The sequence below is a fragment of the Canis lupus genome, chromosome 21 (genome assembly GCF_048164855.1).
Source record: "Canis lupus baileyi chromosome 21, mCanLup2.hap1, whole genome shotgun sequence".
Taxonomy (NCBI): Eukaryota; Metazoa; Chordata; class Mammalia; order Carnivora; family Canidae; genus Canis; species Canis lupus.
In genome coordinates this window covers 4078311-4104039 of record NC_132858.1, presented here as the reverse complement: position 1 = coordinate 4104039, position 25729 = coordinate 4078311, and the positions used below count along the sequence as shown (strand labels likewise).

The following is a 25729-nucleotide window of genomic DNA, read 5'->3' as shown; positions in this document are numbered from 1 at the left end:
CTCTAGCCTGCCCACTACCGACTCCTCCTGCCCCCGCCTCCCTCCACACCCCCCCACCTTGGTCCCACCATGAATCCCCAACCCCCTCCTGGACCTTCTTAACAAAGGCATCCCTGACCAATCACTGACATTGGAAAACCGCACTCTGGGCTCTCCCGTTGAACTCAGCTCAGCAGCCCAGAAAGCTGCATTACCTTGCTGTTTTGTTTTGTTTTTTTAATGTTTTATTTATTTATTCATGAGAGCGAGAGAGAGGCAGAGACACAGGCAGAGGGAGAAGCAGGACCCATGCAGGGAGCCTGACATGGTACTCGATCCCGGGTCTGCAGGATCAGGCCCTGGGCCAGATGCGGTGCTAAACCGCTGAGCCACCTGGGCTGCCCTTTTGCTGTGTGTTTAATAAAAAAGCAACCAAGGGCAGCCCGGGTGGCTCAGCAGTTTAGCGCTACCTTCAGCCCAGGGCATAATCCCGGGGACCGGGGATGGAGTCTTACGTCGGGCTTCCTGCATGGAGCCTGCTTCTCCCTCTGCCTGTGTCTGCCTCTTGTGAATAAATAAATAAAATCTTAAGGAAAAAAAAAAAAAAGCAAACAAGCAGCCTGTAGTCAACTCCCAGGGTGTAACCAACACACCCTCATTATTCAGTAACATAAACCGCTCAAAGTTCGCTAGAAATTTATTTTATTATTAAGAAGTCACATGATACAAAAGAATGAGAATATTCAAAGGGCACTTGGTAAAATACTGCTTTGTCCCAAAGGGCAGGCAGAAAAGGTCATGGCACAAAGGATGCTCAGAGAACAGAAGACTGAAGGATAAAACAGACAGACTGAAGGATAAAAACAAGTAATGTGTGTCCACGCCCGACACCCTCAACCCATCAGCCCAGCAGATAAACATTCACTTGGGTCAAAAGAGCAAGAGGAGATAACCAGAGGGCTGGGTGCCAGGCGGGCTGTCAGCCACTCAGGTCCAGTGACTCCAGGAGGGGAGACAAGATGTCCTCTGGCTGGGACATTCCACAAGGCTGGGGACACCTACTTAATTATAACAAGTAACAAAGTCCCTACTGCTGGAGGCAAGCCCGCCCCAGAACATCTGGAGTGCTCAAAAGCCACCATAAGGAAGAGGAGGGAATGGGCTCTGACCCTGGAGACCAGTTTGCATTTCCTCTGCCAAGGCTCTCAGCAGGGAGGGAAGACGGAGGACAAAGCAGAATCCAGTGCTGAGCTGCGCCTGCTTCTTCCTGTGGAAAGTCCCAGGAAGCGCTGTGAGGGCCATGGACCCACCATGGAGGAGCAGAGGGGCTGGGACGGCTCCTCTGGGAGATGCCAGGGGGGGGAAGCAGGTTAAAAACCATGCCCAGTGCCACATCCAGCCTCCCTACAATGTCCCTGGAAAGAGGAGACCAAGTTGCATAGGACGTTTGCCTGCATGGGCCACCCCCAGGGTCAGGAGGGTGGACACCATGGTGCCATCTTGAAGGAGAGCCAGCAGCTCTGAGGTTGGTGGGGGCATCTTCTCGTTACCCCAGAGTTCACAGGCTTTGTGGAACTGAAGCAGATGAAAGAAGGGCAAAACTAGAACCTGAAGCCCAGGGTGGTTTGGGAGCCTCTTTAAGTGTAGAGTGTGGATCTGGTGGGCACATTGGTCCACAGGGCAGCCACCTCCTGGAACAGTGTTGTCATCAAAAGCTGGCAAAAAGGCACTTTCCCTCCAGTCAGAATGTGTCCTGACCACAAGAGGCCTGAGTGAGGAGCACAGAGTGCTCCCTGAGCCAGGCCTTGCCCGGCTCCCTCCAGTTCCATCCAGCCAGAGAGAGTATGGGTGGGAGGCTTCACTCTCTCTGTTCCTGCTGTGGTTCAGTCCAGGGAGGCCTCCTTCCCACCCCTCAGGGCCATGCCCAGACTGGCAGCGTGGGTGGAATGTGGCAGAAGAAATGCAGGGATGTGGTCACCAAAGTCCAGGGAAAAGACCAAAGACACACATCGGACCTATAGTCCTGAACCCTATTTGTTGGCCACCTGCCATCAGGGCTGTCACTGAGGACTTCAGAGCCGGGGACACTGTCCATCTTGAGAAGGGCACATCCCTGGCTGGGAGGAGGTGGCCAGAACCTCCTCAGATGGTCCTGAGACAGCAGTGGGGCTGAGTCCAGGGGGAAGGCAGGCAGGCTGCAAGGAAGACCCTGCGGGAGTCCCCAGCCAGCTCTGCGTGGCCCATGTACCACCACGGGCACAGAAGCTGCTTCTTTCTTCTCCGAGGTAATCCTCCTACGCAACACCAGAGCCACAGCCTGGTCCTGCCCCTTGGGAGAAGAGCGCTGGGCTAGGTCCAGGGAGGACCTCCCTGTGCCCTCCCCCTGCCCGGCACTGCCACCCTCAGCCCTGCTCCAGGCTGTCGGTGGGCTGCACCACGGTGTAGCTCCCCTGGCCCATGGAGAGCTGCCGGCTGAAGAAGGATGTGGTGCGCTTTGGTTTCACCCGCTTGATCTGCTGACCTATGAAGGAATAAGAGGAACGTGTTGAGGGAGGGCTTCCTGGGGTGTGATGGTCCAGGCCCCTGGGAGCCTGGGTTCTGGCACCAGGGGCTGGCTCCTTCCAGAACCTGCTCACACTGGGTCCCCCTCGTTGCATCCACGAACTGTCTGAGCCTCAGACCCCACCGAAGCTCGTCTGCCAGTGCTGCCAAGGGCAAGACATGTGGTTAGCCTTCTGCATCAGAGGCAAATCTGGGTTTTGCATTTGATGCTGGGTCAGCTCTGCTGTCCCAGGAGCTTTTGCTCAACCCAGTTCAAGAACAGACCAAAGAAATAAAACACCTACAGCACAGGAGGCTGGCTGAAGGTGAGCCTCCATAAGAAAAAAAAGGAATTCATAGAAGTTAAATTTCAAGCCAGGTGACCAAGGTCAACATCAACTGTCCTAAGTCATGTTGATAATGCACCTTTGACAGGTGTGATGAAAATGGCACTTTAACCTCTGGGACCTTCCTCCCCAGCCCACAACTCCTGCCTGAGCATGAGGAAAGCACCAGGCAAATGCCAGTTACATGGCCTCCTACAATATCCCCAAGTAGTCCTCCAAACTGCCAAGGTCATCAAAAACAAGGGAAATCTGAGAAACTGTCGCAGCCCAGGGGTGCCTACGGAGATATGACAACTAAATGTAGTGTGGCATTCTGGATGGGAGCCTACCACTGGAAAGAACATTAGGCTAAAATAAAGGAGTTTAATGATACTGTATCCTTATTTGTTCGGTAACTGTAACAAATACACCACATTAACGTAAGATGTTAATTAACAAAATCAAGCAACGGGCACCTGGGTGGCTCAGTGGTTGAGTGTCTGCCTCTGGCTCAGAACATGATCCCACATCAGGCTCCCTGCAGGGAGCCTGCTTCTCTCTCTCCATATGTCTCTGCCTCTCTCTTTCTGTGTCTCTCACGAATAAATAAATAAAATCTTTTTTTTTTAAGTTTTTATTTATTTATTCACGAGAGACACAGAAGAAGAGAGAGGCAGAGACACAGGCAGAGGGAGAAGCAGGCTCCCTGCTGGGAGCCTGATGTGGGACTTGATCCCAGGTCCTTGGGATCACGCCCCGGGCCGAAGGTGGCGGCACTAAACTGCTAAGCCACTGGGGCTGCCCAATAAATAAAATCTTAAAAAAAAAAATCTAGCAACAAAAGAAAAATAGACAACACAAATAAGTGAACAATGATCCATGAATAAAAATGACCAAGCACACAAAATCGGTCCAACCTCACTAATGCTCGAACACCAAACCAAACCCAAACAAGTTCTCTTTTAGTGTGCTGGAGAGTGGCTAGATGACTGGAGTGTATGCCCTCCCAGGAGGGGGCCAGCAGGCATACTGTCTGACACTGCAACCCTGTTTCTAGGGAATGATCCTGAGGAAATGGTTCAGATTCCAAGCAAGGATTTAGCAATACCTGTGTTGTCTATAGTGGCTGAAAACTGGAAATAACTGTCATGTCCCACAATAGGGAGCTGGGTGACACGCCTGCTAGCCACACCAAGGTGTAGAAACGGGGAAACGGTCGTTACAGAAAAATTGTTTCACGCGGCACCTGGGTGGCTCAGTTGGTTAAGCATCTGCCTTTGGCTTGGATCATGATCCCAAGGTCCTGGGATCCAGCCCCGTGTCAGGCTCCCTGCTTCTTCTCCCTCTCCTTCTGCAGCTCCCCCCTGCTTGTGCTCATGCTCTGTCAAATAAATAAAATCTTTTAAAAAAATATTGTTTTGCTTTTCCTGATGATAAAAATGACATGCTTGTAGGCGCTTGGGTGTCTGTCAGTTAAGTGGCCAACTTGGTTTCAGCTCAGGTCATGATCTCAGGGTTGCACAATTGAGCCCCGCATCAGGCTCCCCGCTTCTCCCTCTACTTGTGCCTCTCCCCTCTCTCTAATAAATAAAATCTTAAAAAAAAAAAAAAAGATATGCTTGTTTGTCATCAAAAATGTAAATACTACAAAGAAACACAAGGAAAAAAGTAGAAGTTACAGCAATTCACCACCAGTTGGCACATGTCCCTCCTATACACAGATGCAGTCTTGCGTGGGTGGTCCTATTACCTGATTTTTATTACTTGACCTTATTGTGAACATCTTGCTATTTATTTATTTTAAAAATTTTATATTTAAGTAATCTCTATACCCAACATGGGGTTTGAACTCCTAACCCCAAGATCAAGAGTCACCTGCTCCACTGACTAAACCAGCCAGGTGCCCCTACATCTTGCTATCTTTTTTTTTTTTTTTTTAGATTTTATTTATTTATTCATAAGAGACACACAGAGAGAGACAGAGACACAGGCAGAGGGAGAAGCAGGCTCCATGCAGGGAGCCCGATGTGGAATTCGATCCCAGGACACCAGGATCATGCCCTGGGCTGAAGGCAGGTGCTAACCCGCTGAGCAACCTAGGAATCCCCTACATTTTGCTATCTAAATGCAGGTCATCCTTACTACATTTAAACCTTCTTATTTTGGAATAATTCTGGATTTATCAAGAAAAGATAATACAAAGAGTTCTTATGTACTCTCGTCTAGCTTCTCTTGATGCTGGCATCTTCCATTACCATCATATATTTGCCAAAACTAGAAAATAAACATCGATGCAACATGATTAACTAAACTACAGACTTATGTACTTCACCAGCTCTTTCACAAATGGCTGTCTGCTCCGGGGCCTGATGTGAGACACCACACTGCATTAAGGGTCCTGCCCTTTTACCACCTGCCCTGAGTCCACCGGATGTGGCCCATTGTTTCTATATCCACACTTGAAAGATCAGACTTCAGGAGTTTCTAGTTTTTCACAACTGGACACAGCCGCAGGGAACATATCTGTGGACAGGGACAGGGAGGGATCCTTCCTGCCAGGGTCCCAAAGGCCCGTTCCCAATCACAGAACTCACAGATGCGACCCTCCCCTGACCTCACCCCCATCCTCCAATTAGGTCCCTTCCAGCTGGACCCTAACTCGATGCCTCTGGAATCACTTAGCAGCTCCCTGTCCCTAGGGCTCCCTAGGTGTGCATATGTATGTGTGTATGTGTGTACACGTGAACATGTGCTCACCTTCCTCCACGTAGTCAATGGTGGAGAGATGCTGGAGGCGGCTGCATACCACGCTGCCCTGCCTCCGCAGCTGTGGGCGCTGAATGGGAGGTGGTGGGGCACCAGCAGCTGAGGGGGTGCCAGACACATTTTCCTGGGAGGCAGCAGGCTCTGAAGTCTGGTTCAGCTCAATGCAGTACTCGATGAGACTGCTCATCAGCTCGGCCTGGGGAGGACAGAGGGACCACCCTGAGGCCTGGGTGGTGAGCTACGGATGGCCCAGGCCCAGCCTTTTCATGCTCTGCGGAGTGAGATGGATGAGATGGACTAGCCCCTGCTTTCTGCTGGGGGAGGCAGATGATGAAACAAACACAAAAAAAGGAAGAGGGGGTCAGGTGTTCTGCGGGCCAGGGGACAGGGGAGGTATCCGTCTGGGTTGAATTTGGAGGTCAGGCCTGATGAATGAGTTCCCGTCTCAGGTCTGGGAGGTGGGATGGGTAAGAAAGAACATTCTGGCAGAAGGCCCAGGCCAGGAAGGCTGAGTGCCATGGGCTGCAGCAGTCAAGCCAGATAGGGGAGGAATCTCAGCAGTTACAGGAGGCTGATGAAGAAGAGGACCCAGGACAGAGCTTTCTGGGTTGTAAGAATGGAGGGGAGTTGTCTGAGAGAAGAGTTTGCAGGCCTATGAAGAAGATGGTGGTCAGACCACAGGCTTACGGGTTCCCTCTGAGCACATTCTTCCAAAGTGCTACCTTCTCAACAAATTTTAAATATAACACATGTTGACAAAAAAGGAGAAGTGACCAGATGTCAATGAGCATGGTCTGGACACCGTATGACAGGGATGCCGGGAGTCTGGTGGATCCATATAGAGAAAGCCGTCAGCACGTGGCATCCTCTAGTCAGGTTACACATTTACTGAGTACCTACCCTGTGGCAGGTGCTGCTATAGGCAGTGGGATGCAGCAGGGACGGAGGTGGATCAATACCTGCCTGTGCTTCAAAAAGCACTCATAGGAAGAGCAGGGTTAGAGGCCAAGAGAATGGCCCCCAGGTGACAGACAAGTGGAGAGTGGCCTGGTACCTGCCCCCATCCAGTGCATTCCAAGGCTTCTCTGAAGTAACACAACCCATCCTGGGGGGGAGGGGGGGGCAGGGCAGGAGACCCAGCCCAGGCCCAGGAGCGGAAGCCAGCATCTACTCTCCACCCCTGCCTCCTTTTCTCACTGAGTGACTCCACCAAGCAGAGCTGGCAGGCACTAGGCTGGTAAACAGGAGGGCCAGTGGGAACAGAGGCCCCTGCGCTGTAAGCACAACAGGGGAGCCCTCTAAGTTCCTTGAAACAAAACCCCAATCATGGTGTGACGCTGCCTGCCATTAAAATTATACCACATTTGACAAAATTTTTTTTTTTTTTTTTTTTTTTTATTTATTTATAATAGTCACAGAGAGAGAGAGAGAGGCAGAGACACAGGCAGAGGAAGAAGCAGGCTCCATGCACCGGGAGCCCGACGTGGGATTCGATCCCGGGTCTCCAGGATCGCGCCCTGGTCCAAAGGCAGGCGCTAAACCGCTACGCCACCCAGGGATCCCACATTTGACAAAATTAATATCCATTCAAGATAAAGCTTGGCAAACCAGGAACAGAAGGGAACTTCCTCGACCCAGTGAGGGTGTCTTTCAAAGACCTATAGCCGATACCATACTTATTGAGAGCAAGACTGGACATATGTCCCCCTTAAGGTCAGAAGCAAGTTGCGATGTCTGCTCACACGCACTCAACACTGTACTGGAGGTCCAAGGGATTGCAATCAGGCCAAGTAAATAGAGGCATGCAGACTGGAAAGCCAGAACATGACTATCCCTGTTCACAGACGACACAACTGTCTACAGAGAAAACCCCAAAGAATCTGCAACAGAACTATGAGAACCAGTGAGTGAGTTTAACAGAGTTGCAGGACATATGAATATGTAGATAACAAAATCAACTGTATTTCTACATACCACAATGAACAACTAAAAATTGAAATTAAAAGGGGGGATTGCCTGTCCTTTTTCTTCTTCCTGTTGTCTAGCATGTAGATGTGATGGCTGGAGTTGAAGCAGCTATCCTGGACCATGAGGTGAATTTAAGAGTAGAGAATAGAGGGATCCCTGGGTGGCGCAGAGGTTTGGCGCCTGCCTTTGGCCCAGGGCGCGGTCCTGGATATCCAGGATTGAATCCCATGTCAGGCTCCTGGTGCATGGAGCCTGCTTCTCCCTCTGCCTGTGTCTCTGCCTCTCTCTCTCTCACTGTGTGCCTATCATAAATAAATAAAAGTTAAAAAAAAATAAAAAACAAAAAAAAGAGTAGAGAATAGGGACGCCTGGGTGGCTCAGTGGTTAAGCGTCCGCCTTCAGCACAGGGTGTGATCCCAGAGTCCCAGTATTGAGTCCTACCCATATTGGGCTCCCTGCAGGAAGCCTGCTTCTCCTCCCTCTCCCAAGGTCTCTGCTTCTCTGTGTGTCTCTCGTGAATAAATAATTAAAATCTTGGGCAGCCTGGGTGGCTCGGCAGTTTAGCGCCGCCTTCAGCCCAGAGCCTGATCCTGGAGACCCAGGATGGAGTCCCACGTCGGGCTCCTTGCGTGGAGCCTGCTTTTCCCTCTGCTGCTCTCTCTCTCTTGTCTCTCATTAATAAATAAAATTTTTAATTTAAAAAATAATTAAAATCCTAAAAAAAATAAGAGTAGGGAATATGCATGGTGGAGCAATAAGGTTAAAGGATTATGAGTCCACAATAACAGATCTAGACTGGACTGCCTACCTATAATGTTATTGAGAGAGCAATAAACTTTTATGTCACTATAAAACTAGTAAATAAAAATAAATTAAAAAGTACCACCTAGGCTAGCACCAAGAAGAGAAAGCAAAGCAAAGCAATACTTAGAGAAAAATATGATAAAAGCATCTGTATGCTGACAACAATAAAATGTTAGTGAAAAAAATCAAAGACAAATAAATGGAGACATAAAAATAAATGGCCTGGAAGACTTAGGATGTCAATTCTCTCCAAATTAATCTACAGATTCAACACAATCTTGGTCTAAACCCCAGAAGCTTTTTTGGGGAAGAAAGGGTAGAAATCGACAAGCTTATCTTAAAATTTATAAGGAAATGCATAAACTGGAATAGTCAAAAACAATTTTGGAAAATACGAAGTTCTGGAAATCATCCTATCTGATTTGAAGACTTACTATAAAGTTTCAGTAATCAATAGAGTATGATTATTAGTGAAAGACAAACACATAGATCAAGGGCACAGAACAGATAATCAAGAAATAAACCCACACACACTTGGCCAATTGAATTGCGACAGAGACACAAGGGCAATTCAATGATGGAAGCACAGTCTTTTCAACAAATAACACTGAAACCAAACCAAACCAAAACAAAAGAGAGAGAGAATCTTGATCTATATATCACACCTCATGTATAAAAGCAACTTGAAATGGATCACAGACCCAAAATTATAAAACGTCTAGTTTCTGAAATTTTACTAAGAATTATAAAACTTCTAGGAAAAAATACAGAATATCTTTGTGACCTCGGGTTAGGCAATAATTACTTTTCTTTTTTTTTAATTTTTAAAAAAGATTTTATTTATTTATTTATGACAGACAGAGAGAGAGAGAGAGAGAGAGAGAGAGAGGGGCAGAGACACAGGCAGAGGGAGAAGCAGGCTCACCTCAGGGAGCCCGATGTGGGACTCGATCCAGGGACTCCAGGATCGCGCCCTGGGCCAAAGGCAGGTGCCACATTGCTGAGCCACCCAGGGATCCCCCCCTTTTTTTTTTCTTTAAGGCAATAATTTCTTAGGAACCATAAGGGGAAAAAACCTGATGAAATGGACTCTATCAAAATTAAAAACATCTCTTCAAAAAATTAAGTAAAAAGTCAAATCACAGACTGCAAGATTTGCAAAACATATCTGATAAAGGATACAGACTATAGAATGAACACTCACAAGTCAATAGGAAAATAACCCAATGAGGGAGCATCTAGGTGGCTTCTGCCTTTGGCTCAGGTCATGATCCCAGGTCCTGGGGGGGGAGTCTGCTTTTACCTCTTCCTCTGCCCACCCCCTTGTGCTCTCTCTTTCTCAAATAAATAAATAAAAATCTTTAAAAGAAAAAGAAACTGGGACACCAGAGTGGCTCAGGGGTTGAGCGCCTGCCTTCCGCCAGGGCGTGATCCTGGAGTTCCGGATTGAGTCCTACATCGGGCTCCCTACAGGGAGCCTAATTCTCCCTCTGCCTTTGTCTCTGCCTCTCTCTCTGTGTCTCTCATGAATAAATAAATAAATAAATAAAATCTTAAAAAAAGAAAAAGAAACTAATGAAAACATGGACCAATGATCTGAACACACCCTCTGTCAGAGACAATATGTGCATGGAGAATAAGCACTTGGAAAGATGATCAACATCATGAAATTTAGGAAAAGGCAAATGGAAGCCGCTGCATTTATGAGAATGGCAGACAAGACTGGCAAAGACCAAGTGCTGGGCAGACTGGAGCACCTGGAACTCTCAGATGGTGCTGGTGGGAATGCAAAATGGTGCGGTCACTTTGGAAAGCAGTTTGGTTTCTTTCTTTCTTTTTTTCTTTTTTTAGCAGTTTGGTTTCTGATAGGGACGATATGAGGTTTATCACACAATCTGGCAATCCCACTCCTGGGGACTTATATGAGAGAAATGAAGGCATAAGTCCACACAAATGTTTACAGCGGCTTTATTCACAAAAGCCCCCAAACTGGAAACAACTCAAATATCTTTCAGTGGATGAAGAGCTGACCTGAGGTTTACGCACAATGTGGAGTACAATTTGACAACGTAAAGGGACCAACTGACACATCATACAATGGACGGGTCTCAAAAACATAAAGTCAGGGAAAGATGCCAGTTGCAAAGGCTGCACACGTTACGTATAGTGTGTGTATACCACAATTTGTTTCCCTAGTCACCAGCTGATGGACATGTGTGCTGTTTCTGATGCTTCAATTATTATAAATGGAACTGCCATGAACACCTGAGTACACCTATCATTGTAGACATATGTCTTTATGTTGCTTGGGTAAATATGTAGGGTTACATGCATGTACATGTGTAGCGGAGTGTATTTATAGCGAGCTCTGGAGAAAGCGAAACTCTAGGGAGAGCTTGTGGGAAGCATCAAGTAGCAGGTGGGAGATGACTCTTAAAGCAGACAAGAAAGGTACTAAAGGATGAATTAAAAAAAAAAAAAAAAGGCAACCCCAAAGAAAAACTGGCAAAAATTTCAACAAACAGAGGACACCCAGATGGCAAATAAATACATAAAAGCTGCCAACCTGGGGCAGCCCACTGCCTTCAGCCCAGGGCCTGATCCTGGAGTCCCGGGATTGAGACTCACATCGGGCTTCCTGCATGGAGCCTGTTTCTCCCTCTGCCTGTATCTCTGCCTCTCTCTATGTGTGTGTCTCTCATGAATTAATAAATAAAAACTTAAAAAAAAAAAAAAAAAGGGCAGCCCGGTGGCCCAGCGGTTTAGCGCCGCCTTCAGCCCAGGGCCGCCGGATCCTGGAGACCCGGGATCGAGTCCCCCGTTGGGCTCCCTGCGTGGAGCCTGCTTCTCCCTCTGCCTGTGTGTGTGTGTGTCTCTCTCTCATGAATAAATGGATAAAATCTTAAAAAAAAAAAAAGAATTAAAAAAAAAAGTTGCCAACCTCATTAGGCAGCGGGGAGAGGCCAACAATAGCCAGGTGGAGATTTGGGGGGTGATACAAATACTCCAATAAAAAATGGACAAAAGGTGTGAACAGACATTTAACATCTAGAAAGATACAAGCTCAGCAAATAAGCTGCTCTGCTGCCTGACTGTGGTGGTTACACAAGCACGTTAATGCATCAAAACTTACTCTTAAAATGGATGCTTACTGTAAATTATACCTCAATAAAATGGACTAAAACACAGGAAAAAACCATAAGGAGATAGCACGATTGTCCCTCCAGAGCGGCTACAATGGGCCGGGGGAGAGGATGCGAAGCAGCAAGCTCTCGTGGACAATGGGCAGTGTCTGTTCGAGGGTGCATGCACTGACCTGCTGGCCCAGCCGTTCCACTCCCGGGTGTACACCCACACACGCGCACAAAGGACACGCATGGCAGCGATCACGAGTGTCACTGGCGATAGTCATAAACCGGAAACCCAAGCATCCCTCAGCAATGGAATGGAAAGTCAAGACAGGTGAATTTGATGCTGGAACATCAGAGAGCACCCCAAAAGATCCAGTCACTGCTACCTACAGTGAGGATGAAGTTCACAAACACACCGCAGAGCAGAACAAATCAGATGGGACAGAACACACGGTGCAGACCTGCCACCAGAAGGTTCAAAAACAGGCAGAACGACTCATGGCTGAAACAAGTCACAATGGGGGTCCCTTTGGTGGTGGTCGGGGGGAGGCGAGAGAGGGGGCTCGAGGGGTCTCCTGGGGTCCTGGTTCTATTTTGCAACCTGAAAGGTATTACATGGGTTATTCTGGGAAAACCCGTTGAGCTCTACACTTGGGATTTGGGTGCTTTTCTCTATAATTCAATAAAACATTTACTTTAAAAAGGGATCTAGCCTGGTAATGCAAAAATTATGGAATCATCAGCAAAAAGGCGGGCCCAGCTGAGTATTCAAAGCTGTGAGAGGGAAGAGCTTGTGGATGCTCAGGGCAGGAGGTCAGGGCAGCCACCACAGGGGACAGGGGTGGAGTGTCCAGGAGCCCCAGGTCAAGCTGAGTGGGGATGGAGGACAGACGTGTGGCAAAGCAGAGGCTGGCTGTGGCCAGATGTGTGGCCAAGTGGGAGGGGAGGCCAGAGTAAGGAGAGCACCTATGGAGGGTCCAGGGACCCCAGATGGCAGCAGGGGTGGAGGTGTGCTTTCAAGGACAGGGGTTCTGACCAGTGTCTGCTGAGAAGAAAGGAGGAAGTGTGGGAGGAAGGCCTGTGCCATGACCAGGGCAGGTGCAGGAGGGGCAGGGGTGGGGGCTGGCTGAACAGAGCGAAACCAAGGCACGTGGGGCCTTCACCCTGCCACACCTGCTCCTGCTCTGAAAGCACCCAACTCCTAGAGTCACACAGAACTAGGAAGCCCAGGGTGGCATCAAACTAGGCCTTCTGACTCACAAGGGTGGCCATAGATAAGCTGATGTCAGCTTCTCTGGTCCCCAGGCCCTCAGCAGCCCTCTCACCTCCTTGTCAGCCAGCCTGGAGCCTCCCATAGCCTGGGGCACCCTAAGCTCAGGGTTACCACACTTCACCCCATCCCCACCCCCAGTGTAGGCAACACCCACTACCTGCTTGGAGTAGATCTTAAGGAGCTTGTTGACCGGTGTGCCCTCGTTGTCCCCATCAAACTCTAGCCACAGGACAGACTCCTCCTCCTCGGGGGAGGTGTGGTCCCACGACAGTTCCTGGAAGCGCAGGCCCAGCAGGACATGCTGGCCAGAGGGAGATGCAGAGTTTGGATTCGGTTGAGCAGTCCACTCCCCTACCCTATCCTGCTCAGGTACCACCAGGAGGGGACACCTTACCAGGCTATATACCTGTAAGGCTGAGGCTAAATTCCTGTGTGAATTTCTCTGAGGAGTGGCAGCTTTCATCAGACCCTCAGAGGAGGCTGTGGTCTGGGGAGGCTGACAACTCCTAACCCACAGCACTTCTCACTAGCCAGCCAGGCCCCTGACAGCTGAGATAGTCACCTGAGGCAAGAGGCAGGTGGGAAGGACGACCTTTTCCTGGAAATCAACTAGGTAGCAACTCAGCAAGAAGCTGAGCTGGGCTCTGGGCCCGGCATATTTGGGCGCAAGGAAGGGCTGGGGTGCCACTCTGGGGACAAGCAGCAGTCATCTAAAACTTTCCTGCTAGCTTAGGAGAGACTCCTGCCCAAGTGCCGAGAAATCGCCCCACAGGGCAGGAGTGGGAGAAGCAGGACTCAGGCAGCCAAGGAAGGCTTCTAGTCGTGAGGCTTTTCTGGAAATCCAATAACTAGTCTTCAGCCATTGGTCCAACAGAGCGGCCAGGCCATGCCAGATTCCCTCCACTCAGAGGCTTTCACCCCAGCTGCACCTCCCCCTGCCCTAGCCACGCTCCTACCTCACATGCTAGGCAGAAAAGCTGATGTAGAACAGACCCCAAGGAAGCCCCCGGGGTGGCACTGGAGGCTGTGGGGACATCTGAGGGAGGGAGGTCAGCAAGCCATCCAGTCTGCCTCCAGGCCAACCACTGGCCCAAGAGAACCAGAAGGCGTGGGTAAGGGCCCCACTCCCTCTCCAGTGAGGCCCTCCACCCCCAACCCAGATCCCGCCCTGGAGGAGCTGGAGGTACCTTCTCCCTGCTGTCAATGACATGCACGCCCTCCAAGCTGATGGCCACGGCCACTTGCTTTCGCCCACCCCGGTGTAAAAAGCCCTGGGCCGGTTTGTCCACCTCGCCATGGAAGAAGGCACACCTGGGGAGAGAACTGCTATTAATTTGTCGCCTCTGGCACTAAGAACCGACAGTCCAGGGTCTGGATTCCACCACCACAATGCTCTGGCCCGGCCTGCCCCAGGCACATGAGAAGTTTAAGCCATTTGGATGACCTGAAGTTTCAATGAAACCTGCCCCTGGGAAGGGAGAAATCGTGAGGGAAGAGGAGGGAGACTTCCTGGAGGTGGCGGCATCTGTGCTGGTCTCACCAGACAGGAAAGTCTGAACAGGCAGGAGGAGGAAGTGAGTGGCACAGAGGAGGGTGGCCACTGAAGACAGAGGAAGAGCGTGAATCTGGGTGTGGGATGGAGCAAGCGGTGCTCAGGGAACTACCAGGAGCCCAAGGACTTGGGCTGTAGGGGCTGGGGCAGAGGTGGAGGTGGCCAGGCCACGTCAGGGTTGGGAGAGCCCCTCGGCCTGCTGTCTGTCAGGACAAGGCCCCTCAGCAGCAGTGGGGTCAAGCTACACTTGCTCAAGGTCCATGAGGGAGGCTTTGGGGCTTGATACCGGGGAAGGGGGAAGGATGTGGCCCTGGCACGCCGACCCACTGAATTACCGCCCTCTCCCCTACCCTGTTGTGTCCTTCCTCCTCCTCTGGCAGTCTGGCCTGTTGCCCCCTGGCAGCAGGCGAAGCCAGAGCCCTTGCGCTGCTGTACCCTCACCCCAGACCTGGCCTGGAGGCCAGCATGTGCTCCCTCTGATTCCCGCAAGCAGCCTCACTCCTGTCCCTACTCCTGGAAGAACTTCTATGAGCCCAGTGAATGGCTGGGACTCCTACTTCACTGAGTCACTGAAGCAACCGGGAGCAGCCACTTGCATAGCCTCATCTACCCCCTCCTCTAGAGGGTCATCCCTGTCTGTACCCACACATTTCGTCCATCAGGAAAATTAATGATCTTCTGCCCCGACCCCACCCACAAATGCTGCATCTTTCGACTCCACTTCACAGCACTGACCCCTGAAGGTGTTGGTCACACTCACTGTCTCCAGTCTTTTCTCATCTCCTTCACCCGTTGCCACCCTGATGCTGGAGGTCAACCACCAGCCGCACAGGACAGGTTGAACTTGACCTGGAAGCAGCAGCATGGGAGGCTCAATCACTCTCTCCTGCCCTGACAGGCCCCTTTACCTGGCCTGTAGAGACCCACCTGCCTGCCTTGCTGGCCCAGGGTCTCCTTGTGTCTGGTCCACACTCACCTCCTTGGCCATGTCTTGGAGCTCCAGGTTTCAAACCACCCAAATGCTGATGCCCACCAATTATTACCTGCCTCTAGACTCAGAAACTTTAATGCTCGCTCAGAAATGCCACCTGGATATCCAGCAAGCATCTAAGATCAACACATCCAAAACCAAACCCCCAACCTTCCCCAGTCTGCTCCACGGCACGGTCCCACTTCATTTGATGACAACGTCATCCTCCAGTTGCCTCTGACCAGACCTTGGGAGCTCTGTCTCCTCTCCTTCATCTGTTCCACTGTCTACCTGTCTAGCAAATTCTGTTGACTCTACACCTCAACATCTCCGACACTTGACCATGTCTCACCTCTGGCATCATCACCACCTGGCCTGAGCCGTTGCTCCCCTTCGGAGTATTGTCCCCTTTGGTGACTGTCCTCACTGGTCACCTGGCTGGTGCCTCTGCCCACCTGCAGTCTGTTCTCAACCTCTGCTGCTGTCTCTCTTCCCTTTGGATCGTTAGCCCCATCAGGCACAGACCAGGTCCCTTTGCTCACTGAGGTCCTGCTGGCGCCTAGAACGCTGGCATGCAGCAGGTGCCCAAGAGCTACCGAACAGATGTGAACAGGTGTGAGAGGGAGAGTGGGCTCAACGGGAGGTCAGCAGGCCTACCGACCAAGTGACTGGCAGGCGGAAGGGGAAGACCTGTCTGGTGGTCTGGCCTGTGACAGGAACGAGGCAAGGACAGGCGTCTAGCTCGGTACCCGTGGGGCCTGCAGTGCTGGCTCATGTGAAGACAGAGCCTGGCTGGAGCAGAGACTGATGCCCTGGCAGGCCGTGCTAGCAAAGGCCAAGACCGATGGCTGGGCTGTCAGGGGAAAGGGACAGCAGAGACCCCAGGGCTGTGGCTGCCCATGGCGACAAAGCCAGGGAATCACTCACCCGTAAAAGGGCAGCTCGTGGCTCTTGAGGAGGTAGGCACGGTAGTGGGTGCTCAGGGAGGCCCCGTGCTCACCGTCGCCAGCTTCCTTCACTTTGCAGTAAGCATTCAGCAGGCCCTGTTCACCTGTCCCCGCCTTGGCCCCTCGGCCCCGGAGTGCCGCAAAGAGCCCATGGCCCCGCTTGCAGAGGTGGGCAGGGAGGAAGGAATCCAGCTTCTCCCTGCACAGGAAGGAAGATGAGTGCCCGGCATGAGGAGAGGCTCTGGGGCTGGGGGCCCGGCTGGAGGTGCTGAGGTCCTCAGGGTGCGGCTCGCTCATAGCAAAGGCAGGTAAGGTCCTGGATGGGAACCATCAGAGAGCCCACGGCTGTGAGCCCAATAGCAAGCCTGGCTGGTGAGAGGCCAGAAAGGCAGGTCAGGGGACCAGTGGGCAGGCTGAAAGCAGACCTGCCTCACAGCCAGCCTGTGGCTGGAGGCTTCCAGCATAGCACCTGTCATGGAGTCAGGAAGGTCTGGATTTCTGAGCTAGTGGAACTTTTACAATGAAAAAACGGTGTGGCAAGTGACCTACAGCTCTTCGTGAATTTTCTGCCAAACAAGGATATGAAAAACAAAAACAAAACAGCAACCCACAATCCACCAGCACAGGTTCAAGAAGGAAAGGTTTCCAATAACAGGCAACCCTACAGTAAGCACCTCGAGGTAACAGCGCTGCTTCCGGGGCCACTGGGGGGCCTGTAGCCAGAGCTCTGTCTGGGAGTGGGGAGCACCTTCTCAGAGGCCCAGTTTCTCCACAGAGGAAACAAGGGCGCAGACAGCTACTTGCATGGAAGGGCACCAGCATGGGCCTGGCACCAAACACTTATTGCTGAGGATGCCATTCTCACCAGAGGGAAGGGGGCTCTGCTGGAGCTTCCGGAAGGCTGAGGGGAGGAAAGAACCCATGCTGACCTGGAGGCCCAACACCCTTCTCGGGGCTGCTGTGGGCATTTCCACTGCTTGTGCCCCCACATCCCTTTTTCCAGCAACAACTCTCGCTTGTCATCTGGAAATCTGGCCTTCCCCACTCTCCTATGCACGGGGTCTGTGTAGGCTCAGGGCAAGCCGATCAGTGCCCTGGCCACTGGGTCTCCTTTGGGTGGATCTGAGGCTCAGCCAGGGGAAGGAGGTGTCAGAGTGAGTCTGAGGACTGGTGTGTAAGGGTAGAGGCCTCTCCCTGCCAACATACAACTGTTGGGCCATTTGGCCTGAGTGTAAGCTGGCCCAGAGGACACAGGGTTGGCCCAGGAGAGAGAGGACAAGTGTCTGCAGATCCGAGAACCTCTGCATCTCGACCACCTCTGGACCTGTCTGTGATTCTGGCTGACAAAGTCCCTCAAGTATAAACAGTCTGGGTTGCGTTTGCCATCAGCCACAGCAAGAATAGAAACGCCCCAGAGCCAGGATTCCTATGGCCACCAGCCTTAGCCGGCTCGGTGGGAGCCCTTAGGCTCAGCTAAGCTGGGTGGTCCCTGCGGAGTCCCAGCTGTTAAGTCACCTGGCACAGGGCCCTGTCTCTGCACATCCTCTCCTCCAACACAGTGTCCACTGCAGTGTTGGGGTGGGGATGGGCCCAGGGTCTAGGAGCAGGCTGTGCTGAAAGTTCATCCTCATTGGGATTATCTCTGAGCCTCAGGATCATTGTTCAAGGAGGTCAGAGAATAGCCTGGTCTGCTTCCACGGCAGATTCAATTCACAGAGCAAGGAGCATGGCTTCCTGAGATGGAAGACACAGAGCCAGCATCCTGGGGTGTCTGAGGAAAAGGGCCTCGTCCCTGGAGTTTGGGACAAAGCTGGACTGTTCCTGGTGACTGGGGGTCAGTATCTGGTCAGTCCTGGGCTGTGACCCGAGAAGAACAAGCTCAACTCCCTTCTGACCTCAGGTGGAGGCTGGGTTCCACCCTCATGCACACCTGGGGCTCTTCTCAAGATGTCACTTCACTCAAATCTCCTACTTCTCAGGTCTAGTGCAGATGAGGGAAAGGGGTTGAGAAAGGTAGGGTGACTTGTCAAAGGTCACACAGTGTCAGGGCCAGCCCTAGGGCCTAGGCCTCCTGACTTCCTCCTGGAAGTAGGATTCCAGGGCAACCCTCCCCACCCCATGCCCCTGCCTCAGGTCCCACTGGCCCTCACCTCAGGGCACAGGCAGTGGGCTGGCCAGGCTGGTAGGGCCCGAGTTGCACGCGGCACACCAGGGCGCCCAGGGTCTCACAGTCCTCCACGTCGCATGGGTACCGTGCGGCCAGCACGTTGCCTTTGGCCTCCTCATAGAGCAGCCGCAGGACCTCCTCATCATGGATCTACGGGCCGGTGTGGTAGGGAGGGGCTGCTCAGCTGGTTCGACGACCAGTGTTCAGGGGTCTAGGGACAAGGGGAGGAGGGACACAGGGCACCAGAGATGGGTGGTCCCACCTGGGGTTCACGGCCTCACCTGGAGCTCCCGCCGCTTTGGGAAAAACACGTTCCTTCGGAACTGCAGGGAAGGCTCATCTGAGGAGAGAGGCTGGGGTCACTGCCTGGCCCCCTGGCTTGGCCCAGCCTCACCCTCTCCCCTGACAGGCCCAGTGCCCCCTCACCCACCATAACTGACAAAACCTCAGGACTGTCCAGAGAGGGGGATGCATAGCTGTCCCCCAGGGCACCCCCTCCTGGGTTCCCCTCGAGGAACTTGTAAAGGCTGGTAATAGGCCCAGAGGCTTGTGGGGCTGCCCTCCCCTGGCCCTGGCAGAGCTGGGTCTCCCTGTCACCAGGCCCCACCTCCAGCATCCTGAGCTGATGGTGCTCGGGGGGGAGATGCTGGTCCCACCCCTCAGCAAGGGCAGCCCCACCTGCCAGGGGAGGCCTAGGTGGGCCTGAGACAGGGGCACACTGGCAGCAGCACTAACCCATGGCCACGTCATCGTCAGGAGCATCAGTGAAGCGCAGGAGCAGTTCTGGCCACTGGCGGCCCAGCTTGTAGGGCTGGTGCTTGGGCTTCAGCTGCACCTCTGCAGGACGAGAGAGGAAGCGGCCTGTGTATGCGGCCTCTGAGTGATAGGACTGCCGCCCACTAACACAGCAACGACGATGGCAGTCATGGCCAGGAATTTTTTTTTTCTAAGATTTGTTTATCTATTATTTGAGAGAGAGAGACAGACAGACAGACAGAGAGCATACACATATGCCTGGGGCAGGGTGGGAGGGGAGGTGCAGAGGGGGAGGGAGAGAGAGTGAAACTCAAGCAGAATCCCTGCTAAGTGTGGAGCCCGATGTGGGGCTCAATCTTGCGACCCTGAGATCACAACCTGAACAGAAACTAAGAGTGTCACTCAACCAACTGAGCCACTAGGCACCCCAGTTACGGCCAGTGTTAACTGAGCAGGTACCAGCGGTCAGAAGCACTTCAAGTGGATTATGTACATCTGCCCCATGAAAACACTATCCTCATTTCACTCGTTGGGAGAAATGAGGCTCAGAGAGGTTAAGTTACTTGTCCAAAGTCACAGAGTGAGAGAGGATGAGGCTCTAGACAGTGCCAGCCTCGGACTCCCTGCAGCATGGGGGTGGCCCGGGGTGGAGAGGCTGTGGCTGATGGAAGGTGCCAGGGATGGTGGTACAGGTGAACCCTGCACGGCCTTTAGGAAGCAGAGCCCAAAGTTGGTAACTGAAGCCTAGAGGCCCAAGGGGCTGCCCTCCCCTGCCCCTGGCAGAGGCTGGACCTCTCCCTCGCCAGGCCCCACCTCCAGCATCTCCCCCAGGGGCTCCAGCTGACCTTCATTCCATGCCATCCAGCTCTCCCACCTCATTCCCTTCCCATTCTCCTCCTGCCATACTGGCCTTCTTCAATCCCTTGAACCTTCCCAGCTTGTCAGTGCCTTAGGGCCTTTGCACTTGCTGTTCCTCCTGCCTCGGGCTCTCTCTCCACTAGATCTTCACTTGGCTGACTGGCTTGGGTCTTGGTTCAAGTGTCTCCTTCCCCAGACCATCCACTGAGGCAGCACCCCACTCCGTCACCCTCCACCACACCAACTACACCCTCATTTGGTTGCCTTGACACTGTCTACCACTATCTGATGTCATCTCCTGGTCTATGCCCCACGAGCTGGTGAGCCGTCAGGTTACTCCAGCACGAGTGGCTCTGTCCCATTCACTGCTGTACCCCTGGCCGGCCATAGGTCCTCACAAAGGTCGGCAGAATGGCCAAGTGCACCCCTCATGCCCGTCTCTTGATTCTGGGCAGCCAGAGGGACCCCGGACTCGACAACCTGGGCCAGTAATGAGAAAGTGCTCTCATCTCATGTGCCAGCAACCACGGCCTCTGAGAAGTCAGACTCCGTTTCTAAGCCACAGGTGATAAACAAGGGTGGCTGGCGGAAGTAAGGAATGGGAATGACAACATCTATCCCATCAACTAACCTCCCCTGCCGTCTGACCCCTCTCTGGACCCCTCTCTCCTTGCTTAATCTCCCACTATGAGCCCCAGAGCCTTATCCTCCCAGCTTGAAGTCAAGGGTCCTCATCTCTGTTCTTCAGGCTTCCATTTGGTCCCTGATCTTTTTTTTTTTTTTTTTAAGATTTATTTATTTATTCATTATAGACAGAGAGAGAGAGCGAGAAAGAGAGAGAGAGAAAGAGGCAGAGACACAGGCAGAGGGAGAAGCAGGCTCCATGCAGGGAGCCCGATGCGGGACTTGATCCCGGGTCTTCAGGATCATGCCCTGGGCCAAAGGCAGGCGCTGAACCACCTAGGGATCCCCTGGTTCCTGATCTTAACCCAAAACAGTAGTCACAGCCCCCAAACTGGCCTCCCTCCTGCCTGCAGCCTCTCCCATCCAATCCTGCACCCTGCTTCCTCACATCCCTTTCTCTGCCAACGTTTTTCAGAATCAGATTTCCGACCTCTCCTCAGCCCTCATTTCCTACCTAGGTGCTTGCCACACCCATCTGTTGCCAGCCCTGCCTCACCACTCCCCAGGACGGGGACTGGCCACAAGCCCCCAGTGACAGTGTCCTCTCCTCTCCAGGAAAGGCTCCCTCTGCAACCCCACTGGCCAGGCCACTCAGCAGGGCCTCCACCTGCTCTCTGCCTGGACATTCACAGGATGTCAGCGCTGGAGTGCATGAGGCCACCCGCTGGCCAGGTGGAAAACTGAAGCCCAAAGAGGGACAGTGCCTGCCCAAGGCCACCAAGTGTTAGTGGCTAAACCAGGACCAGAGCTCCCGTAGCACACTTTAGACCGTGAGGTCCCTGAGAGCGAGGATACTGCGTCCCCAAGCCATCGAGATCACCGGCCAAAACGGGGTGGAGGAGGTGGCTCTACACATACTCGTGAGATGAACAAGGTACCTGATGAGCTGGTCCCTGGACACACTGAGGAGGAGAGGGGACCCTGGGCAATGGTGCCCTTCCCTCTGCCTACAGCCCATCCCGACCCTGTGCCCCAGCAGCTCCGAGGACTCCCACGATCAGAGCAGGGCACTGATCCTGTGGTCCCACACACTATCAGATGGGCCCTTCCTGTCTGGAGGCTTTCACCCAAGTGAGACTCGTGTGCCCTGGAGCTTGTTCCGTGCAGTGACAAGGGCACTGTGAAAGAGAAAACTCCCCACACATCCAGCTTGAAGGGTGGCTCTAGCAGACAGCACCCTGCCCCGGCTGCCTAGCCCTGGGCCATCTGCTCCCCGCTTAACCCACTCTGGGGGATGGAGAGCAGCCAAGAGTTCTGAAGGACCCGAGTCAAAGCTGAAACCGCCTTTCAGCCTTCCTGAACCCAGCCTGGGAACCAAGTGGGCGCTGACTTTGTGCTGGGGCCTCTAGCCACCCTCGTCCTGGATAGGGTGGTGCCCCAGGGTGACCCTGCTGGCCACACAGGCAGCCCATTCATGTTCTTGCCACAGGGGAAAAGGAATGTGATGAGGAGGGAGTGGGGGCGGAGGAAGGAGGAGGAAGAAACAGCCACCCAGCTGCAGGAACAGGGAGCCTGAAGCAGGACACAGGCCAGCTACCCCCAGCTTCCCAAAGACACAAACCAAGGGACCGACAGTTTTGACCAACACCCAGGGTGTGGGGGGGGGGGGGACGACGGGGCAGCTGACCTGGGTGGGGAGCAGGCGGAGGAGACATGTCAGCAGGAAGAGCGTAGGCGAGAGTAGCAGCTGGACAGGAAGCTCCAATGGGAGGGAGGACAGGGACATATGGGAAGGGACATGGGAGGACAGACAAGGACAGGACAGGGACATATGGGAAGGGCACTCCCTTTCCCACCAGGCTGGCAGAGATCCTCCCTCTATGGTAGAGGCATAAATTCTACTGGTCTCAAGAAAGAGGTAACTGCTAGGGGCCTCCGAGGAACCAGTCACTCCTCTTCTAGCCTCTGTTCTTCTACAAGAAAGGAGAATATTTAAGCTTGGCAGATATGCCTGGCCCTGGCACCTCGCAAGGCATCCTCTCCTTTGACTCCCTCCCTGCAGGGCTGCAGAAAAGTGGGGCTCCCACTTGTTCCACTCTCCCTGCCTTCAGGAGTGGCCACTCCCCTAGGCCAGGTCTTCTCCCTCCTCCAAGGAGCAGAATGCAGTTCAAAGAGGCTGGCTGAGGGTACCCCCAGGTTCCACTCTGGCCTCAGTCCTACTACTCAGTGAACCTGCTACTCCAAACCTCAATGGCCTTATCTGCAACACCGGGCTGGGCTGTGAGGGTAAGGAGAAATCGTGCTCAAGAAATGCCAGCTCAAGGGGATCCCTGGGTGGCTCAGCGGTTTGGCACCTGCCTTTGGCCCAGGGTGTGATCCTGGAGTCCCAGGATCGAGTCCCGGGATCGAGTCCCAGGCTGGGCTCCTTGCATGGAGCCTGCTTCTCCCTCTGCCTGTGTCCCTGCGTCTCTCTCTGTGTCTCTCATGAATAAATGAAGAAAATCTTAAAAAAAAATAAAAAAGAAAGAAAGAAATGCCAGCTCAGGTTGTGGCACCGACTACATGCTCACTGAATGTGGATCCCTTTCCTCCCTGCTACACCTTGTGCCCCAGACTCCAGCATCCAGGCTGAGGGTCAGACTTGACCCTTCCTCTGCCACTAGGAGAGAAAGAAGGTGGGGGCAGAAGAGCCAGGTGTTCTCTTAGGGCTCTAGGGCCTCAAAGTGGGGGATAGCTCCAGGACATACACAGGTCCCACCTTCTTCTTATGGAGAACGGGCATAAGTTCTGGAAGCTGCCCCTTCCCTTCCCACTGGTTCATTGCCCTCCCGACCCTCCAGCATGGGCTTCTCACTGCCAAGGCTTACCCAGCAGAGGGGACACAAGCCAGAGTGCGAAGGCATCTAGGGCAATGTCCGGGAGCTGCAGGACCTCACGGACAGCTCGGTGCAGCTCATGGGCGCTAAGCGAGGGCAGGTTCTCCACAGCCAAGGGCACCACTGTGTCATCCGCCAGGTACACCAGGACGTCAGCTGCTGCAATGGAGGCAGGGCACGGTCAGCTGAGCCTGCTACCTAAGCATACATATGCTGACAAGGAACTCACTACCCTCCACTGGGGCTGGAGTTCCCACCCTACACCCCCTGGGGTGACCAAGGTTACCCTGCAGATACAGAGCCCCAGCATCCCCAAAGGATCCTGTGTAGGGTGCTGTTAAGACTTACTTGAGACCTGGAAATCCAGCAATTTTGGCCCAGGGACCAGCCCCACCCTAACTCCCAAAGGTTCAAATTAAGACTGGTCACTGCACCCCCACACACTCTCCTGGCAGCCCCAACAACTCTGCTCAGCTTCTTCCTTGACAGAGAACATTCCACAGGTGGGTACTGAGGTAGAAACAGGCTGAATCTGTCCTGAGATTATAGGAGTATATCAGGCTGTGAGGCAGGAGAGCTGCCAAACTCACTGTTATCCTTAGGCAAGTAGCTGTCTCTCTCTGGCCTGGGCTAAGATGGAATAGAGGATTCCCAAGGCAGCCCCAGGGTAAAGCAATTTCCAGGGTTCAGCTCCCACAGGATTCTTCAAGCCCCAGGACCCAATTCTATGGGCTTTCAGGACTGTCTAAACAGGCCAGGAGAAATACAACCTAAAACGTTGAGTGGTTACTTGTGATAGCCCGTATGATCTTATCTGGAGTCTGGTGCTGAAGGAAGACCCTTGGAAGAGTAGCCAGATTCAAATCCCCATCCCTGGAGCTGCAGGAACCATAGGGGAGCACCGAGCCTGGAGGCCAATAGACTTGGGTTCCAATCCTAGCCTGGGCCCCCGCTAACACGCGGACTTCTTCAGCAGGTGTGAATGTCAGTTGCCTCATCTTAAAGCAGGGAGAACACCCGTCTCTCAAAGTGTGGCTGTGGATCAAACGGAGTGAAGCCAATGAAAGGCAAAGGCATAGTTTATCACTAACACAAGTGAAAGGGCATTTTGGATTTCCAGTCTGTTCTTCTGTAACTGCTATTTTCTTGACGGACCATAAAATCATCTCCAGGAGCCTGTGATTCACACTCACTTTTCAGGTAGGGGCAACTGAGAGGCACTGCAGGCTCCAGTACCCAGTGACTTAACCTCTCTAGGGCCCAATTTCCCTCCTTATAAAATGAAGATAATGATCCCTGCTTCCAAGCCATTGTTTGTGAGAAAGAAATCAGAGAACGTGAATGTGTCACTCTTCATTCATGAGGTTTCATTTGAATTTCACAGCTCTGCAAGGCATACTCCTTTTACAAATGAGAAAAGGGAAATTAGAGAACAGTACCCACCTTGGCCAACAGCCTAGTGACAGAGGCCAGGTGCTGTTTTTTTTTTTTTTTTCTTTTTCTCTACACCTTCACAGACCTTGCCTGTTAATATATAACATTCTCTCTAATGAAAGAGATGACAGGCCACGGCCACTTCCCCAGGGCTAGGGCCCCAGCTGGGTATAGAGAAGTCGGTGGCGGGGACAGGGACCCACCTCGGGCTCCCACGGAGGACACGCTGCTTCGATGGGACCGCTCGGCGGGGCCCGGTTGCCCAGCACTGCCTTCTGTCCCGTCCATCTGCAGAGAGGAAGAGAAAGAACTGGTTACTGGGGGGATCCAGGGATGGGAGGGTTGGGGAGCCCTCAAGTTCTCAGGGAAGGGCGGAGTCCCCGCTCATCTGCAAAGGTGAACAGCGTTCGCTGGAGGCACTGGTGCGCAGGCTAGCGGGTCTTCACCCAACTCGAGGTCGAGGCCGGTGGGAGGGGTCAGGGCGCCGACAGGCGGGAGGGGGTCGAGGCTGGGGCTGGCCGGGATGCCCCGGGAGGACGCGCCGCCCTCCCGTCCGGGGCGGGAACCCGCGCAGGGCGTCGCCGCGCTCTCACTTCGGAGGGACTCAGCGCCCGCCGCTTGAGCCCAGGCTCCGGGTCTGACTCCGACCTCCAGCTCCGCCTCCCGCCCCAAAGCGAGCGGGGACTCCGCCACCGATCGGGGTCCCGCTGCCCCAGCCGCGACGCGGAAGCTGGGGCGGAGGAAGCCGACGCGCGCG

The 25729-nt window shown here is 53.1% G+C and overlaps 1 protein-coding gene across 10 annotated transcripts; it reads right to left on the bottom strand.

Moving 5' to 3' along the window:
- Positions 1–664: 664 nt before the first annotated feature.
- On the bottom strand, positions 665–25729 carry FRMD8 (FERM domain containing 8). Of its 10 annotated transcripts, XM_072789893.1 has the most exons (13): positions 25357–25540; positions 25176–25260; positions 24329–24573; positions 23530–23697; positions 19160–19261; positions 18706–18764; positions 18408–18574; positions 16238–16456; positions 13976–14099; positions 12946–13089; positions 11701–11901; positions 5604–5808; positions 665–2500 (listed from the first exon to the last, which is right to left on the bottom strand). In XM_072789893.1, the coding sequence occupies exons 1-13, from the start codon at positions 25358–25360 to the stop codon at positions 2382–2384; spliced, it is 1842 nt and encodes a 613-aa protein (XP_072645994.1). In that variant the 5' UTR covers positions 25361–25540; the 3' UTR covers positions 665–2381. The 10 variants fall into 10 exon arrangements, with proteins under 10 accessions (XP_072645994.1, XP_072645998.1, XP_072645996.1 ...); XM_072789897.1 differs by lacking the exons at positions 24329–24573; positions 25357–25540 and adding an exon at positions 25566–25729 and having other exon boundaries at positions 23530–23694; XM_072789895.1 differs by lacking the exons at positions 24329–24573; positions 25357–25540 and adding an exon at positions 25566–25728.

Bases quoted from the DNA above. Each gene is read 5' to 3' on its own strand.
- FRMD8 (XM_072789893.1), bottom strand. The intron at 23,698-24,328 runs GTAACCACTCAA...CCTCCATTGCAG, and splicing joins GATCATACGGGCTATCACAA to CAGCTGACGTCCTGGTGTAC. The intron at 18,765-19,159 runs GTTAGTGCTGCT...CTCTCTCCTCAG, and splicing joins TGACGATGACGTGGCCATGG to ATGAGCCTTCCCTGCAGTTC.